The 18,347-nt window shown below is 42.4% G+C and overlaps 3 protein-coding genes across 11 annotated transcripts; all 3 read right to left on the bottom strand.

Annotated features, from left to right (window-relative positions):
- Positions 1-1,148: 1,148 nt before the first annotated feature.
- LOC128894172 (tetraspanin-6-like) lies at positions 1,149-4,593 on the bottom strand. 2 transcript variants are annotated; one of them, XM_054155689.1, is made up of 6 exons: positions 4,486-4,593; positions 2,721-3,071; positions 2,208-2,481; positions 1,819-2,094; positions 1,627-1,721; positions 1,149-1,246 (listed from the first exon to the last, which is right to left on the bottom strand). In XM_054155689.1, the coding sequence occupies exons 2-6, from the start codon at positions 2,993-2,995 to the stop codon at positions 1,201-1,203; spliced, it is 966 nt and encodes a 321-aa protein (XP_054011664.1). In that variant the 5' UTR covers positions 2,996-3,071; positions 4,486-4,593; the 3' UTR covers positions 1,149-1,200. The 2 variants fall into 2 exon arrangements, with proteins under 2 accessions (XP_054011664.1, XP_054011665.1); XM_054155690.1 differs by having other exon boundaries at positions 1,152-1,250.
- Positions 3,095-13,914, bottom strand: LOC128894170 (uncharacterized). Of its 5 annotated transcripts, none has more exons than XM_054155682.1 (5): positions 13,770-13,914; positions 6,137-6,458; positions 5,041-5,274; positions 4,722-4,957; positions 3,095-4,665 (listed from the first exon to the last, which is right to left on the bottom strand). In XM_054155682.1, exons 1-5 carry the CDS (start codon positions 13,912-13,914, stop codon positions 4,439-4,441), a joined length of 1,164 nt encoding a protein of 387 aa, XP_054011657.1. In that variant the 3' UTR covers positions 3,095-4,438. The 5 variants fall into 5 exon arrangements, with proteins under 5 accessions (XP_054011657.1, XP_054011660.1, XP_054011661.1 ...); XM_054155685.1 differs by having other exon boundaries at positions 9,608-13,913; XM_054155686.1 differs by having other exon boundaries at positions 9,649-13,913.
- Positions 13,915-14,481: 567 nt separating this feature from the next.
- LOC128894169 (basic-leucine zipper transcription factor A) lies at positions 14,482-17,306 on the bottom strand. Of its 4 annotated transcripts, none has more exons than XM_054155679.1 (5): positions 16,918-17,287; positions 16,708-16,818; positions 16,396-16,498; positions 16,093-16,290; positions 14,482-16,020 (listed from the first exon to the last, which is right to left on the bottom strand). In XM_054155679.1, the coding sequence occupies exons 3-5, from the start codon at positions 16,489-16,491 to the stop codon at positions 14,491-14,493; spliced, it is 1,824 nt and encodes a 607-aa protein (XP_054011654.1). In that variant the 5' UTR covers positions 16,492-16,498; positions 16,708-16,818; positions 16,918-17,287; the 3' UTR covers positions 14,482-14,490. The 4 variants fall into 4 exon arrangements, with proteins under 4 accessions (XP_054011654.1, XP_054011656.1, XP_054011655.1 ...); XM_054155681.1 differs by having other exon boundaries at positions 17,194-17,263; XM_054155680.1 differs by lacking the exon at positions 16,708-16,818 and having other exon boundaries at positions 17,194-17,306.
- Between the last annotated feature and the right edge of the window lie 1,041 nt (positions 17,307-18,347).

Raw genomic sequence — 18,347 nt, 5'->3', positions numbered from 1 at the left:
AAATGTGCTTTGCGTGATGCTTTGAACCGTACTGCACTCCCGCGAACGATCTTCAATTACTAACGCAAGATTCGTCGATCCCCACCACTCGTTGGTCTCCCTCGATCTCGCGGCTTACCTCTAATCATTGCAATTACAAATTCGTCGTTATCTTCCATGTTGTGATCCGCGACGTTTCCGAACGGACTTAAGCTCTCCTTCGTCGTTCCCAGAGATCCTTGCGAAAACCCTCTGTAATGCGTCCGAATGATAAACATCGGTGTGGACCTGTTTTCGTATGCTTCTGGATCCCTCGATTATGTTCGCCGGCTGTTCCACGAAAAAACGAAATCGGTCTCGATCCCACGGGCCGCACTGCGATGCTCGTGCTTTTTTTAGATGGCCAATAAATTCTGGAGAAGCGCGGACCGTCTACCTTCGATGAAAGATGATTTGCTCCGATGTTTAAGAACGGCTTCGATTGGTTTTAGTCTTTCTGTTGACGTGTGACGCGCCTGGAACAAGCTGTTCGTCACAAGGTGTTTTCAACACTCTAAATAAAATAAAGATAAGGGTTCCTTGAAATGGAAAACGTTGTGTTGATCAAAGCAACTATTGTATTCCAACATGTAATAGTCGTCTTTCTCTTCTGGGTGTGCGTGAACCCCCAGAGGTCCGCGGATTACAGCTTGCAAAACACTGTTACAGATTATCTTGATTTATTTGTTTTGAAGATGACCACAAGCAGAGGGTCGAAGACATCCAATAATAAATGGCTTGTATACGACTACATGATGTGACGTCAATGAGTTTTCCACTACAACATCTATTCGTAATAATATGACGACAAGCAAGCTTTATTCGAACGTATTTGAACCTATCGTTCTATTCCTGATGACGTTCCCTCTTCTTCAACGCGTGTCTTCGCCGTGTGAGCGTTTCTTGGCTATGGTGTGCTGCTCGTGAACGCTGGGTCGAATTTTCGCGGTTTCGAGCATCCCGCGAACTCGGTTGGAATACTTGCTCACAGGCGACGAATTCGCCGTCGTGGAAGAGGAATTCGAGTCGTCTTCTGCGCCACCTTTATTTTTAGAGCGAACGCCTTTCGACGATGACACCAGTTTCATTTTTTTCTTGCGACGTTTGTCGGGCCTCTTTGTTTCCCGCGAGGGTCGCGCATCCCAGTTCGTGGGGGATGTGCTCGTGTTCCCTCCCTCCGTTTCAGAGCTGTATCGAGAACGATAACGGTTGCCCGCTTATCATCTGTCTATCTGTCGACATAAGGGGTGTATCATTTAAATTGTTTCCTGAGGAGTAACGCTGAACGACGGAACCAATCTAAATGAAACACCCTGAAGAGCGAGGAAGTTTCTAAAGCTTCGACTAGTGACCCGAGCCCTTAAAATTGATCGATCGGGCATCACGCTAGTTGTAATTACTTTCAAGGGTACGTTAGCGCCGATGCGAGCATGAACGGGAATTATCTTATCCGCGGATGAAGACCGCGCGCTTAATGACCCGACGCCGCTTATCGTACGCGGCGCATTGAGCATACGATATTAATTGTAATTGCTCGAATGATTCATGAAGTTTAATCTATTTCTGTCGCGGCGAGTGTATTTATTCACAAATTCGTGATCGTTTTACCTTGTACCCTCCAACGATACGCTGGTGGATTCGTTGACGAAGGTCGCAGGAAGATGATACGAGTGACACGTCCCGCACAAAAGCCTGCGCGTAATCTGTAAAGATAGAGGAAATCGATTAGGAGCAGTCTCATTGAAGCCATCGAATAACAAAGGTTATGAACAAAAATTAACGGGGCAAATGGCAGCGTACCTTCGCGATTAAAAAGGCTAAGAAGACTTGAATGATCACCAACGTGCTCGTCATGACGTAGGCCACGATGACGATCCTGAGAAGAACGGGGCTGACGACTTTCGCGCAGCCGTTCGTGTTTATGGTCCTGACATCGCCATCCAGGAGTTCCGTGTGCTCGCACGGCGACATTGCGCGCAGATTGCAGCAGCTGAAGGGAACACCTCGATCTCTGTACTCCTCGTCAGACACAGGACTCTGGACCGCCATTTCCTCCCTGGAAGCGTAGTCCACCCCCTGACGGAGAGAACGAGACTTTCGTGACGCTTTTAAAACGCGAGCTGGTCTCGTTTTTTCACAGTTTTGTACCGTGTCGCGCGGTTACCCTTCTTGAGTTTCGTGGAATTCACCTGCCAGTCGAAGAGGAACCAGTCTACGTAGGAGGAGTGACCGCAGCATTGGAAGATGAACTGTATTTCGTCGATCGCGGACTTGTACGATACAGCGCTAGCGTAGAGACGCATGGAGCTGTTGAAGACGTCGACCAGGGTGTCCTCCCTGACGCTCATGTGATATCCTATCGAGGCCAACGTGGCGGCGTTCATTACCGCGCATATCGCTATTATTACCAGCAAGCATCGCAGCACTCGTTTCGTCTCCGCGCAGCACCGTGGCACCTTCCGCCTGAACAAAGAAAATTTGTTAGATCTATCTTTAGTATTTATGGAATACTGTTGGGTAGCGCAGAGATATCTAACGAGGCAGAAATCGCAGTTAACGAGGCGTTACGTAGATAACGAGTACGACATCGGGTAATTCCAACGAAATTGGACGATGAGTACAATTTGAGCGGATATCTAGTGTATGCACGATTGAAAAAATAGTCAGATAAGTCGTTAGACAACTAGATTCGAAATACTTACGCTCTGATGGTACGTACAGTGATCAGGGCAGTAGGCAGGCCCAAGCTGACGTTCACTAAGGTGAACACGACCGGTCGCAGACCACCCGCGAATCGAATGATCTGCCATTCGGCGAATATCTCTAAGATCAACACGAAGAAGCGCTTAGCCTCGAAGATGGCCAGTGTGACCGCTACGCCGTAACCGAATCTCACTTCCCATCCGCAGTTGCACGGGAGCCGTGCGTTCCTTTTAAATACCACGTTGCTAGTCGGGCTGCTCTCGTTGCTCGACATTCAACGATAGTTGCCGCTTTCTGGAACTATGTGCTAGACTCCCCCTTCAGCTGATCCTCTGTTTACCTGAAAATATCTTCTAAGCAGTTCCTATTTAATTATCCTGATCTCGATGCAGCGACTTATAAGGATACGATCGACATTCATTTTTGACGTGAAACGTAAACGTAAAAACGTTACAATGTTTGCTTATTGATTTAGCAAAGGATGCAGAACGGTGTGACCGTCACGGACGGTGTAGCGTCGTTCCGATGTCATGCACGTTCATTGAGAATAATTTCGACCGGAAGTCCCAGCCGGAGAAACATGTTTTCCCGAGGCTGAAGCGCAATTAGTTAATTCGCGACAGTAATTGAAGTAAGCAAGTCGTTCAGCCTTTTTACGCGTTATTTACTCGTTAAAAAAACATTCAACGAGCCACCTGCGATTCCTCATCGTAGCGAGAGGCTTCACGCCAGAGGCAAGATACAAAGATAAACGTAAACTCCGTTTGGACCCGGGGCCCGCGAAAGTAAGTCACGCCACTGTCGCGAAACCCATTCGTTCCGTCGCCGCGGTGTTTATCGGGCACGTGACGATGTCCAGAACGTATCTAAGATTAATTGACTCTGTCCTGGAAGCTCTCCTACGCTAGGTCGATTCGTTTCAGATGAGTCGACCTTTGATTCGATTAACGTCGACCTTTTAATTAGACGTTCGCGTCTGCCTCGCCTGAATTAGCCTAACAGCGAACGAAAAACGGATGCCGAACGTATCCCGTTCGATCAATATTGGCGAGGAGAGTTCAAGGACGGTATTATGATCTTCGTCGAGGCATTTTTTTATCGCCTGCTGACGGAACACTCACCAGACGCCATGGCGCGAGAGATAAGGCAGTCTCCTCTAAAATTATGAAATCGCGGAGAGGTATCGCGTACTTTGAAGGATTTCCGTGAAAGCTAACGAGAACGGCCGATGCGACGTTGTCTTCGTTTCGGGACCAATTTCGCTCGTGGGTAAATTATAACCATGGCCGATCGATTCGTGAACACTCTAGTTGATAATTTAATGCTGCGAAGGTAGATACGTAAAATATGTAACTAACACAGTCGTGCAGGGGTACGGTAAGCACGATCAGCGCCGAGTATTAGGATCGGATAATGTGCTGTATTTGTATTTACGCGCGGTGTTGTATTACAAAACATGTAAGTACGATTAAGGCTTAAAAGGTAATTTCTACTTGTCGCTGGATTTATTCTATCCGCAGGTACTTAAAGGCTTAAATCTAACTATACAATTCCGTACAAAAGATTCTTTTTATCCTACGCTTATCATCTACATTGAGCTTCGTCTCTATAGTCTACTTCTTCTTTTACTACTTTAACGTATGTTCGTTGTCTCCTGACGCCATCCGGTAGAAAGGTTTAACCCGTCTACCGCCGGCGGTTCTACCTTAACTCTAGCTCACATGACGCGGTAATTATAAATATTAACGTAAGAATTCTTAATACCGAAGTTCCAGAACGCCAGGAACGGCAAGTTCTCGGTCAGATACATGGCCAGTCGCATTTGCCCGTTGAAGTACGCTCTGAAGATCCACGACCACCAATTCGCGCTAGCCAGCAGGTACTTGTGGGTCATCATTTGAAGATTAAAGATAAATTTACTGTACCACGACATGTTCGACGTATCTGAAAACAGTGATTGATTCAGATCTCGTGGATTCCGTATGTTCGTGGACCCTTACCTATTTTCAACGAGTGATTGTTATTCGTGGCGGTGGAGGACGCCAGTGTAAGGGTGAACGCGACGAAGGCAGTGGAATCCATGTAAGGATTCATGGGCCAGAGAGCTTTTATCAGAGCGTGACTCATCTCATCGAACTCCTTGATATCCCTGGCGAGCGACGGAAGGAAGACTTCGTCCAGGAGTCGTCTGCAGAGTGCGCGGGTCTCTTCGACGCTTCCTGAGCAGATGTTGTACCTGCGGAAAGTAAGAATAATTAAGTATACATTGAGGACGTAAGGGAGGCGCGAAGAACGGAATTAGCTGGACTGGATGCGCACTTGTCTTCCATTCCCAGCATGCTGCCAACCACGCGCCAGAAGTGAATCAGTCCCTCGAGTTCGTCGAAGCTGTTATTCACCCCGAGATAGTCGCCGCCCAGAAGGGTGAACCCTACGAAACCGAACTGAGTCAACGCCATATCCAGCTGCGAGACTCTGTCGAGGCCAGCGTCCGAGCTTCTGCGAAACGCCACGCAGTGCTTTTTCCGCACGATCCTCAGGGAGTCCAGGAACCTGCAACAACATCGGAGACTCTTTGTTACATGCGAACGCAAATGTTGGACATTTCTCTATAATTACTTATGGTTAAATAATATTTCCAGAACAGCAAGATCAACGACTAATTTAATGAATTCATTCGACATTCACGTACGACAGGTATTCCGCGAATATTGCAGTGTCTTCCAGGCCTGCGATAATATTTATTCAGAGGCACGTTTACTGGCGAATACATTCGGCAAGATAAATCGATTAAAATACCGAATCTGCACGCGCCTCGATTCCTCGAATGCCAATGAGACACCCGATTCTACCCGACAGGATATTTTTGTCGCTTCGCACCGCGGCTCCTCGACTCTTTTTTTTCCCCCAACGCCTGCTGTAAATCTATAATTCGCAGAGGCACCCGTACTATTTTTCCTATAAATTCTCGCTGCCAATAAAAAGCAGCATCGGTGTTTGTTTCCGAAAACGGAGCAAGTGCGACAGCCTCGGAAGAAAGTCGACGCGAAAACGTTGCCCCTATTAATAGCAACAGACAATGGGAATAGAATCTATTTAAAGCGAATGCTATTCCGAACATGTATCACGTTTCTGAGTCACAAATCGGCTTAACGCACGGGATGCCCAAGGAAGTTACACTATTCCTGGTTGCGAAGCAGTCCTTGCGAGTACCAGACTCCGAATTAACATATTAACGCTCAATGTTTGTGTTGATACTCCTGGCAGACATCGCTTGCGCGAGAGTCGTCGAACACTTGCCGATTTTAACATAACTCATAATTTAACTTCATAATCTGTAAGAGAGGAACGAATAGAATTTAAATGGAAAGTGTCACGAATCCATAAATCAGTCACAAACGCCAAGTACGCTTACTTTTTCTCTACAACTGGTTTCTTCTCGTACCAGACCCAAGTGTGCAGAATCGTGGACACGTATCTGCGAAACGCAGCGCAGGACGTGCAGCTCTGCTTGGTGAAGAGCAAAACAGCTCTGATCGACGGTATAGCGAACAAGCATAACAGCCCGCAGAGCTTGGCGACCATCATGGTGAAAACGTTATTGTTGAACATCCTCTGGCCGAGGGAAAACTTCTTCGCGTCGAAGAAAGGCGGTAATTCCGGTTGCAGCCATTCTGGGTTCATGAAACTGTTTGCTCCTTCCTTGAGCAGCGTCTGCAGCCTCTGCTCAACGACATCTGAGAACAAGGAGAATAAATGTTAAAATAATGTTAGAACAGGTTAGAAGATTCGTCGACGCTTGAATCTTAAATCTCTTTTAGAGACTCCTGAGGAGTCTGAGGACCTTTAGAACCCGCAGTTTGGACCTCTTGATCTCCGCAACGTCTATATTCATCCCTATTGGTATACTATCTCCTGAATTTGGATCCCACGGCTACCTATCGAGTTTCAAAGCTTTGTTTTCTCCAGTATCGAGGCTCCGTGTTCCACCTGGCGTCGCCGCACGCGATACCAGATACACCCTTATCAATCAGTGTTGGGTCGAATACGATCCGAAACGATTAACGAGTAATCAGCAAACGTGATCAATGATCGATCGACGAACATGATTAATTCATGAATCCAGACAACAATTCATTGACTACTCCCGATCGCGTTCTACCGTTCGTTCAGGTTTGCATTTCGTAATTAACATTCGCTGCTTTCTACGATTCGCTTTCGCGTCGCAGGGGCTCGTTTTGGACATAATAGCGATCAAAGACGGCCCAGGAGCGGAACATCCTCACGTAATGCTCTGCAGTGGTCGTTACGATCCGGGGAATTTGTAAAACACGAGCCCGTACAAGTGGCACGTACCGCGTGTGGGTGATCTTACGATTTGATACGACGGAATTCATTTGGTATTCAGAGCCATCGAAAGTGGATACATCTGTGCAGTGGACGCGACGTGAATGAGAAAATCGACGCTGGAAGTCTAATATACAACGAGGGCCTCGATCGAGCACATTGTGTTAGATGCATTTGCGGATAGCCTGGGAAAATAGGCTGTTGGTTAGAGAGAAAAATGGTTAGAGAGGCTTCGAAGGATCGCGTCCTTCGTCTATCGTGACGAAGATTAAGCGTACGTGTTAGAAAATGGGTGAAAAATTTTGTCGACCTACGAGGATTCGAACACGGGACCCTTGGGGTGGCAGGCGAACGCTTCCCCAACTGAGCTATTCCACCTTCTACCAACATTGCTCTTGTTTGATTAATAACTGCAAGTGGTACTACTACGATGTTACTTTCGATAATTCTTTCTTAGTTAAAGTTCTGTACTAAAACATTTCTGCTTCCATCGCATCTACCAACGATAACGACCTCCTCGTGGACGTTGCAACGGTTCAGATTGAAATTCGAAAAAGCTCGCGATCGAAACTATTTCGTCGCGTTTACACTCTAGACACGTGTTCTAGAAAGTTAGATCATCGAGATTATGTCATCGATGTCCTTGCGTAAAAATTGATGTTACTTTCACCGAGCCACGTTTCGATTCCTCTGTCGATTCCTGTCTGTTCCTTTCATCCGATCAAATTTTCACTCCGCCGTAATAACTATACCATAACCTCGACTCTTTTCCTAAACTCCGGATAATTATCTACTAAACACCAAATAAAATAAAAAAAAAAAAATAAAAAAAAAATTGTATCCATACAATTGACCGAGTTATTATTATTTTTTTTCTTTATCTCAGGATGCATTTAAATTTCTAACTTCGCCGAGTTATTTTGTTACACATTGTACCCTCGAACAAAAAAGGTGAAGCCTCTAATTAAAAAAAAAAAAAAAAATGTTCATTGATCAATTTCCTATTCATTATTTAAATTTAAATAGAGCTTTCGGCCGTATTTGGTAATAATTCCCGACAGTTTGCTGTCGTCTTAGCCGTCTATCCGAAGCTGCACAAGTGCACACGCCTATTGCACGCGAAGCTCGAACGATGAAAGTGAGTCGAGGTCGCCGCGTTTCTATTCGTACTTTCATTGGACGCTGCATGTTTAGAACCTGTGTGCAATACGTTGAGAAACGCGAAACGAGATGTTAAGTGACGCTCGATGATAACCAGCAGCCTCTGCCAAGTGGACGGGCGATGTTAACGATCGTAATGGGTCGTGCCATTAAAATGGCTGCTGAAATTTCGCTTCGACGTCGTAAATCGCAACTTATAGCCCGCTCGGTACGGCAGAGAATCATTAATCGATAAAGGTTCGAAACGAGGGAATTTTCGGCAGATATATGAAAGTATTACACATCTCGAAGAAACTCGTTTGCAACCAGGATGTCTCTCGCTGATTAATTCCTCGGAATAGTGTCAGCGACTTCAAGGATAAAAAAATTCTCTATGAATTTTAAGTAATCGTTTAAAATGTCGACGTCGTCTCATAAGACGATCTTTTTTTTAGGCCTTCCTTTCGGACTACAAGAAATTGATGATATTATTTTTTGTCTACCGAGTTCAAAGTGGATCTTAATCGCTCTCGTAACTCGGCACAACGCGAGAAATTAAGTGTTACATAAATAATAGACGACAAACTGCTTGCGTGATAATAATTGGGTTATGCGGATTAATTACGCACGTAACGAGTACGTAACCTCCACATTTTTAAAATGATGTTTTCAAGCATTTGTATGCAGTCGTACACGATATACAAATTAAGGGAGCACACAATGCTACCTTACTAATAAAAAATAAAATTCTGGTTGCCATGGAAAAAGGACAAAATCACCCGGTCGGTGAAGTATCAAGACCACTCATTTGTCCGACTGCGATAGATGCAAACGTAAATTTAATCTCGAATACACCTAATTTCCTTCTCGCCCCTAATAAATCCACGTCCAATCAATTTCCTAAAATTGTTCAAAATAGCTCCGAGTATTTGAAAGTTTTCGCAAAGATGTACATCCCTTACTACAAAGCGCGTAATTCGATTCGCCGAGTGCACAACAACTGCGTTAATCTCGTTAAAAATGCGCGATAACTGGTTCACTGAACTTGGCAAGATGAACACTGACCTGTCAGATCATCCTCGTAGCTCTCAACGCGCTCGATACTCATATTTCCGTTTCGATAGATCCACGGACGTGATTCTACGATGAACTTGCAACTGCCATCGAGTGCACTACACCGTCAACTGGCGTGGTTTCACCGTGAAAGTTGCGTTGCTGAGGGAATCGCTAAACCGGACAGGCATCGGCCAAGTCTAGCTTATCGCTATTTGAACGGAATACGCCATCGAGCAACGAGTCTAGCGTACCGTCACCGATCGTAACAGTAACGCATAGTACAAGGGAAGGAAAGAAACTGGTTTCTACCGTACATCTTCGGGGAAAGGTAACGTCCTCCTACCTTTCGCTCACTCCTTCCTCCTTCCGACGTTTTAATGTTACCTGTGTAATGTTCTTAATCTCCGCGTGAAACGGTCCACGCAGACCACCTGTTAGTCCTTGACAATCGAGAATCTCACGTTCGTGGAATAGAGTCCGTACATGGGCTGAGAATTAGAAAAAAAAAAGAAAAAAGAAATCGAGTCTTGGAGGTACAGAGGTCGAGGTTGGCAGTCATTTTAAGGTTAAGGGAAGATTAAACATACCATAGGAACGTGCAGGTACCCTTTGGGTAACTGTTTTCGACGGATATCCTTAATCCAGGTATCGATCACAATCCACAAGAAAATAACGCGATACGATGTACTTGTCACTGGGAGAAACTGCTTTCTCCTCGCGCACATGGACACAATTTTTCCCATGGTAAATATTAACGGTTCACACACAAAATTTAATTTGTACTGATTGAGGGCACACGACGATGGAAGCATGCATGCGGAACACAGGTACATTGCGCGCTCTTACGGGCGGATGAAGAACACAATAAAGGACAGAGGTTTATGAATAGTCTATGAATAGTAACCTCTCTCTTTCTCTCGCTCTTTGATGTGCTCACACAGCAACAGGGATGAAGGCGATGGAGGACGATAAGAATCATGACACACAACCATGATTTCTTTTATCTTCCTCAACACGATTGTTACTGCTCTGTTTTTCTTATAACGTCTTCGACACCTCCACAGGACGACACTGTTATCTCTATCAGACTACACAAGTACACAAGTGTAAGAAGTCGCGAGCAATTCTTCGATATCCTAGGTACCAAAGGTACCTAGAACAGTCGGTAACTAGACCAGTCGGAAACCCCTCGATACTAGTGCTTACCGCCTGAGCGAGTTGGTAACTACCACGATATCGACGGAATACAAGTTTCATCTGCTTTTATCTTCTGGACACCAGTTACGCTGTTTTCGTTTCTCGCGAAATCTGTTATTGTATTAATGCCAACTTTAATCATATCCCACGAGCAACGAACAGAAACGCTCGCTGCGTTTCGTCCAAACAGAAAGGGAAAGTTTCTTGCTTGTGATCTTGCTTTACTCGTCCACTGGTGAAAGTATGCAGCTACCAAATTTGCGACATCGATTGTAGGGTTCACTCTACGTATGTGTTTTTAACGTGAATGATATTAAACGGCATGGGACGATGTCATGGTGGTCAAGATCGTCATTAGTTAACGTAATTATTGAAAAATGAAGAACGTCTGACGAGCTTTGGAAAAACCATGTATTATAGAATAATAGATTACATTGTTCGTGGTAATAATGATATAATAAACCAGAATATACCTGACAATAATAATAATAATAATAATCTAAAATAACGCGAATACTGAATACATATTATTAACAATAATGAGAGGAGGGACTTTGGGGATGTGTTTGGCAAAAGAAGGGGCCAAGCCGCTCAGAACTGCGCTTCAAATAAAAGAACATAAGAGGGATAGAATATTCGTTAAAATTAAGAAGAGCTTTGTATCGAGAACCTAACGATCTTCGACGTATTTACTAACCTTTAAAAAATAATTGACTAAACAGCCTGAGGCGCGATACGAATTTCTCTCGCGTGTACGAATCCGCTCCTCTTCGAAGAAATTAGAACCTCGCGTGGAAAAGAAAGTATAGTATTTCATTCGAAAATTAATTGAACTAGTTAGAGCGATAAAAAAACAAAACAAAATGGAGGAATGACAATTGATTGCGCGTACTAAGACTTACTGCTAAATTAATTACGATAAATCGCTAACGAGCAACTTACAATTTGATTCCTTTTTTTTTTTAAAAAAGCAACGCATTGATGACGCTGAGTGATATAAAATGTAACATCTTTTGAAAAAATAATAAAATAGAGAATTTTTTGCGTCCTCTCCGATTAAGCATAAAAAACCCGTAATGCTTCGTTATGTGCTGTTGTGTAGATATATAAAAGAAAAAACAAGGAAAAATCCTGTATAGGCGTAGTACGTACATGTACATACGTGTGGCGTTATCAATCATCTCGCCTACGGAACGTCCGAACATTTCGTTCTAATATTCCTCGTCGGTATGTTATAATTTTCACGAGAAGAACGATCGTGTCTTTCTTTTCCTTTTCGTTTCACGCAGTGTCGAGAAGCAAAAGAGCGAGGGAGAGTAAACAAGAAAAAAAAAAAAGAAAGAAAATCAAGTATCATCGATAGCTGAGAAGAATGCTTCGAAAGCTACAACTCTGTTCGAATGATTCTCTCCATATAAAGCCCGACTAGTAATACAGATAAAATGGTAAGAGACTTTCGATTGATAGATCGGATTTGTAATGCGTATTCTAATTAATTGAAAGCTTTGTGCGTTCATGACATCCACGGTAATAAGGATAGAATCATTTTGACAGAGTACGTTCATATTATTCTTCGTCTTATCAGCTGTAAATGATAAATTATCTTTTTTTCACCCGAGAGCCAGCTCGTTTTGGGAATCGTTATCTTCCAGTCTTGCGGATTGGTCCTTTCCCACCACGTATCGATAATAAACTAATTTATTCACGAGCTGAGATCTTAACCTTACTAACGAAAGCACCTCGAATACACTAAACAAGAGAAAAAAAGAAAGTAATGAGAACAAAATGTAAATAGTGTTCAGAAATCAGGAGAACAATAGAAACGGGTATTGAGGTTAGAATTGGCTCAGTTGCATGGACAAATCACACTGACATTTGTATTGTTCGCTTTTTGATACTGTTTTTTTTTTTGTCTTTCAATTCTATACCGACTGTAAACGATCCACGGGGGTATATTGTTTTAAAATAGTAAAGCATGCAAATTCAAGTCGCGCGAACGCACGACACGACGCTGGCCTAACAATGCTAAATAAATCGACGCGACACTGTCGTCTTTTTTTCCTTTTTTTCTTTTCGTGGCAGCGATGCTTTGTGTTTCATTTAGAATGCAAAACGGCACGTCGAATTTACAGAGGCCTCGCGGTAATTCGATACAACTAACGCACCATAGTGATATAAGCAAAATTTATTAATTGACCGTGAGAATTTCTGTCAACTTTGACCAACGACAAAACGAACGATTGCTCATATCTGTTTTCATGAATCATTGAAAGCCTCTTAGGCGAGCTGAAAGCTGTCACGTAACAGTGTTTGGTAGATTTTAAGTATCGAATGACGATAAAAAGGTTAAAAAAAAAAAAAAAAAAGTTTTTAATAATAAAATACACCTGTCAGTCACATCATCTCCCACATTAAAGTGTCTAAAAACTGGTGTAAAAATTTGTGTAAAACTCGGATGTATTCCATATCATTTGTGTTTCATTAAAAAGAAGAATCCTAAAACCGCTTTCTAAATACCCTGTACAATTAAGATAAAATTTTTGTTTGCAACGAAAAAGAACTCACACTCTTCGTACTCTTGTTATGTAACAGCTAGCAGCACAGATTCGACGAGAAGAAGCTGGTCAATTAATAAATTGTTTGTGTTACGTTTTCCTCACTCATCATTTAACACAATTCGTGAAGATTTGGCAGCCCTGTGTTTTGTTTGCAGCTAATAAACTATGGCATACAATAGAATGCGGCGACAGAACCATCGACTGTACCGAGTGGACGAACTTGTTCTTGTTTTTCGTTAGTCTTCACACGCGTATTCGAGGTCCCCTTCTACGCGCGAGATCTTACAGGATTACGATAAATAAAGAAGACGAGAATGTCCTCGTAAGGAAGCACTGACGTGTAAACGAGGACTCGAGTACGATTCTTAAAAGCTATTCTCAAAATCTAATACGTAGTATATTCCATGATATAGTACTCTATATTCTGCACCACTCGGTATAATTCCAATAGGTAATTCCTTTAATTAAAAAATGGAAGGATCAACGACTTCAGAAGCATTTAATTTTTCAATATAGCTGCTCCTAGATCTATTAATCCTTCAATTTTTAACGTGTATCATGAAAGAGCAAATAATGATCTCTGGTAGCGTATACTCATCGAATAATCAACTACCAGCGATATATGTTTTGGAATTCTTTTAACTGTTTCATGGGTAGGTAAGTACGAGACGACCGACTGTTGCATCATCGTGAAACTGTCTTGTCGAGACTAACCTATGGAAACGATTCAATATTTTTCGTTATACATACTAATTGGGTTTTTTTTCCAGCAAACGGTAGATTCGAGACTGTACCACTTCGGACGCGTATTCTGGTCAAATCCAAAATCATAGGTTGCGATTTGTTTTCGTGCATCCGGCATAGTAACGTTGACGGTGTCTCTTTCGAACAGCATATCACTATCATATAGTTAATATCAATTCGTCTCACTCGAAGATCATCGATATGAATTATCGGAAGCAACAATCCTTTGACGGACCGTGGCGAGCAAATATGCGTATTATTTTGTCTAATCGCTTTAGCATGCAACTGTTTACATAGATCGTTATCACGGTGAACATCCTCTGCACTTGTTTAGAGTTTAGCGACGATTGCTGATAAATCCAGTGGTAAGATCTTCCGTCACAAGTTTCTTTGTATCGTTCGGAGAAGGTAGATATTATCACTTTCATCGACGTTTAAACTAATAGGTTCTGTTACTCGAATAACTCTCACTATACGATCCGTCTCGTCGAAATTATGCGAAGGAAGACGAATGGATTCGTCGGGAAACTAAACGGCGTTTAACGAAAGCACGTCCTGATATTTAGGTACATATTTTGTTCAGATATATTGTGGTTTTCGAGTCCCCTTCTTAGCGTCTGCATCCTCCTGACTTCTTTATTGGTTAACGTTCTATCTATTTACACTGAATTCATTGCTCCTCTCAGCCTCGAGCCCTTGTACCTTGTACTAGCTACGAACTAGGCTATCACGAGAGCACGGGACTAACTTCGGTCGCTTCTTTGCAGTCTTGAATAGATATCTGAGCCAATTCGCTCATTACCTCTTCGTGTGTCATCGAGTCTGATTTCTTTAATATCGTGTATCCCTGCTGCGGTTCTTCGTTCTCGCCGTTCGTCTTGGCGTTACCCTTGTGATTTGTCCAGTCGAGTTCTGATTGTCTGACATTTTTTCGCCAAACCTTCATATACCTGGCAGAGTTCTGAAGACATTTCTTCGAAGTACTCTCTTTGTGCTTGTTGCCTTTTATTATGATAGCCTTTGATTTCGGATACTTCTGTTCGGATGAGTTCTGACCGTTCGGAACATCCGTGTGTTTCGTTTCGTGCAGTTTCTCCTCTGAAGGATGTCCATCTTCGGAGGTATTCGGCGCGTCTTGTCCTGTAGTCGTCGACAGGGGATCTGAAGTACGAGTATCATTTGATTTCCTAGACGAGTCGAGCAGCTCGCCATCGGACTCGTCATCCTTTTTAACCTCTTCGTCCAAATCCGTGACCTGCACATTTTTCGTTTCTTCAGCGGAATTTTTTTCCGTGGCTACCTTATCTGTGAATGCGTGATGATTCGCGTCTTGTCGATTGGTCGATGGTAATTCTCGCTGGAGGACCTTGACAGGGCTTTTTGGTTTCGTACCGTTGTCGGATATATCTTTATTTTGACAATTCGTACAGGAAGATTGTTTGGAATGAGTCGGGGAATTTACTTGTCTCTTGCCTCCGTTGTTCTTCTGCCCGAAATCCAAGTGCGGTCTTCCTAATTTCTGAAGGTATATCGACGAGGTCATTTGAGAGATGAACGACGCCGCTGGTTCGTATTGAGGTACAGGCTGTACATGATTCATGTGTATTTGTTGCTGTTGCGGTTGCATCCTGCGCATATCCATGTGCATCTTATCGTCCATTCGTTGTTGGTACGTGATATTCTGTTGGTAAGGTACTGCTAGGTTTGTATTCATATTCTGATTGATGTTCGTGTTTGCCGGTGGACCGTAATTAAGACTGGGGTTCGGATGTACGTATGAATCTACAGAGCTATACAGAGTGTCCATTCGTCTAAACAACATGTGACACTCTCTGGCTGGGTAGGCGGGACAGTTTTGTTTTTGTACAATTCTTCTAGATTGATACATCTGATCGTTCTGAGGAATCACTTGGGTCTGAGATTGATAACCGTAGCTCTCGTAGTGCATACCTCCATTGTTCATTGCCCTACCAAAAGCTACACTCGTATGATATTGAGGAGGTTGCGACGTATACTCCTGTTGTTGATGATCTTGATACTGAGGATACTGAGGGACAGGTGGCTGTGCGTCGATCCAAGTTTCTTGTTGCGGAGGAGGTTGCTCCAAATCTCGTCTGGCTTGCACCGCGTTCCAAACATCTTTCAGTTCGCCGGTAATATCTCGGTCCTTTAATATCGTATACTGTCGTGTAAAAACCACTCCTGCGTTCACCGTTTCGACAAAGTCTAGTAAAAGTTCTATTAAACAGGAACGCTTCTGTAATAAAGCAACGTAGAAAATTAGTTTTCATAAATAGTTGTACATATTACAGCTATGTATTTAAACTACCTTTGGGTCTGTAGCATTTTTGCCATTAATTTGAAGATATCCCGGATTAGTCATTACCGCGAAGACAACAGCTTCGGCTTTCGTACGCGGTGGTCGTACTCTCATTCCTCCGTAAAGTGGTACAGGTACAGAAGACTTCAATGGCATTGTAATTTTTTCCCAAGATAAAACATTTACATAACATGGAACTGTAGTGCCCTGAAATAACAAACCATCTAACTTCTAACTCTGACCCGGATTGAAACATCTTAAGAAAATATATAATTGCAATATTATTATATTACATATTGTATAAAACTGTACCTGTATATAATCTTGTATGCACATATGGGGCTGAGGAGGGTTTCTGAAGAGACGAGCGCCATTGCGCTTCATTCTTGTTACGCCACCCTCAGTCATTTCGTAACTGAAAATAAATTTGTACTGAAGTTTAGTGTCACATGCCGACACTGAAGTTTCATCTGTGTGAGTGTCATAACTGTATGTATATTTAAATCAATACAAGAGTTATATAAAAATAAAATTCGTTAACAAAACTGATTCGCTACTATTATTTAAGAATTGTGTGTCTGTTGGAGTCTAATTCGTTATGTATCGTGAACGATAAAGTCTTACCTCGAATAAAAAAAAATTACGAACACCAACGTTTGCGAGTCTCTTTAAAACAACGAAGAAAACGATCGGTTACAGAGTATCAGCAGTTTTGTAGTAACCATTACGACACAACTGTAAATAGGAGCGATAGAAGGAGCGGCTGAAAATTCGTAACAACAAATGTGGCGGAGCAAATGCGTCAAATCGCATGCTGGCACTCTTTTAACGTACTGGTGTACTCGGAAAATGTAGAAAAGTATATTTTCAACTCGAATGCACCGCGTATACGTTCGATAATGGACGTCGAGCATCGAAACGGAGCAATTTTCATAACATCCCAGACGCGTTGGAACTCTCTCGTTGCTCGACCATCGTAGATTGTCAATATAACCTCAAAGTGCGTCTAGCTTACACACCGAATACTCCAACGAATATAAACGAAACGATTACTTTCGTGACGCAATACATTATCGGGACGGTATGTAATCCTCTGTTACGTAAACTCACCCCGCGATGCTGTTTCACGCGTAAAAACACTCAAACAAACAGGAACACGACACGATACATTATCGGGCAGCTTCGGTGGAAAAGATCCATCGCTCCTTTTGTTTATTATTTTTCCGGAGTCTGCGCGATTAAATTCGACCACTGGCGCTCTTTTACCTCGCGCGGACGAATTACGAACTAAAATCTCCAAGATGGCCGAAACTGGAAATCACGCTTGATGCATCGATGTGAAGCGGACTGAAAAGTCCCTAAATGAAATTTTCATACTTCTAAGTAATGCTAATTTCTATTTTTTGCCAATAATTGGAAGAAAATAGGACTTGAAATGATAATGATTAATTTTTTAGAAGGAAGAAATGATAGATAGTTTGGTTTTTATCTAGAATCATCTTTGGTACATTTGGAAAAAAAGTCAAACAACATTTGTTAATAAATGTTGTTTAACGAGAACTGAATATACTGAATAACTGAAAATCAGAATATATATATATGGATTTAAAAAATTTTTTCTTCGAGTCTAAATTATTTTTCATGAAGGAAGTTAATAGAGTAAAGATCGACATAGATACATTAATTAACAATCGAATTGACTTTGACAGTGAAATTGGCGGGATTTGGCTGTGAGAATTTATCCTGCGCAATTTTTTTTCGACGCTATGGGTAAGAACAATTTTTGTTTAACAATTGTAATTAATTCAGTAACAATATCAGTGCTTTCGTTCTTTTGATTATAGTAATGACTCTGTGCTCGGTAGAATTGACTATGCAGCTACAGAATCCCTCTAAAATCTTCTCTTCGAAAACCAGGTACCCACTTACGTCTTCTCGATCTACACTTTATCGTTACATCCATAACGGGTCGTTATTTTTACGAATTTCATTTTTATGTCAAACGTTTTTACTGTAGCTCGGTAACGAATATCATTGTTTTCGAAAAGTAAAAAAAAATATATCATTACACGTATTGCATTTCTAGTTATATTTATTATCTCGCATCTCGTTTTCATACACCCTGTTTGTCCCCGGTTGGAAAATCGCGTATTTTCGTTTCGCAGTTTGACGGGGTGAAAATAAAAGTGTTACAGAACCGTTAATTCTCGTAATGTTAAATAATAACAGCGATTCCACAGTGTCGTTCTTTTTTCCGTAATAAT

The sequence above is a fragment of the Hylaeus anthracinus genome, unplaced genomic scaffold (genome assembly GCF_026225885.1).
Source record: "Hylaeus anthracinus isolate JK02 unplaced genomic scaffold, UHH_iyHylAnth1.0_haploid 3, whole genome shotgun sequence".
NCBI lineage: Eukaryota > Metazoa > Arthropoda > Insecta > Hymenoptera > Colletidae > Hylaeus > Hylaeus anthracinus.
This window is presented reverse-complemented; position numbering and strand designations above follow the sequence as displayed.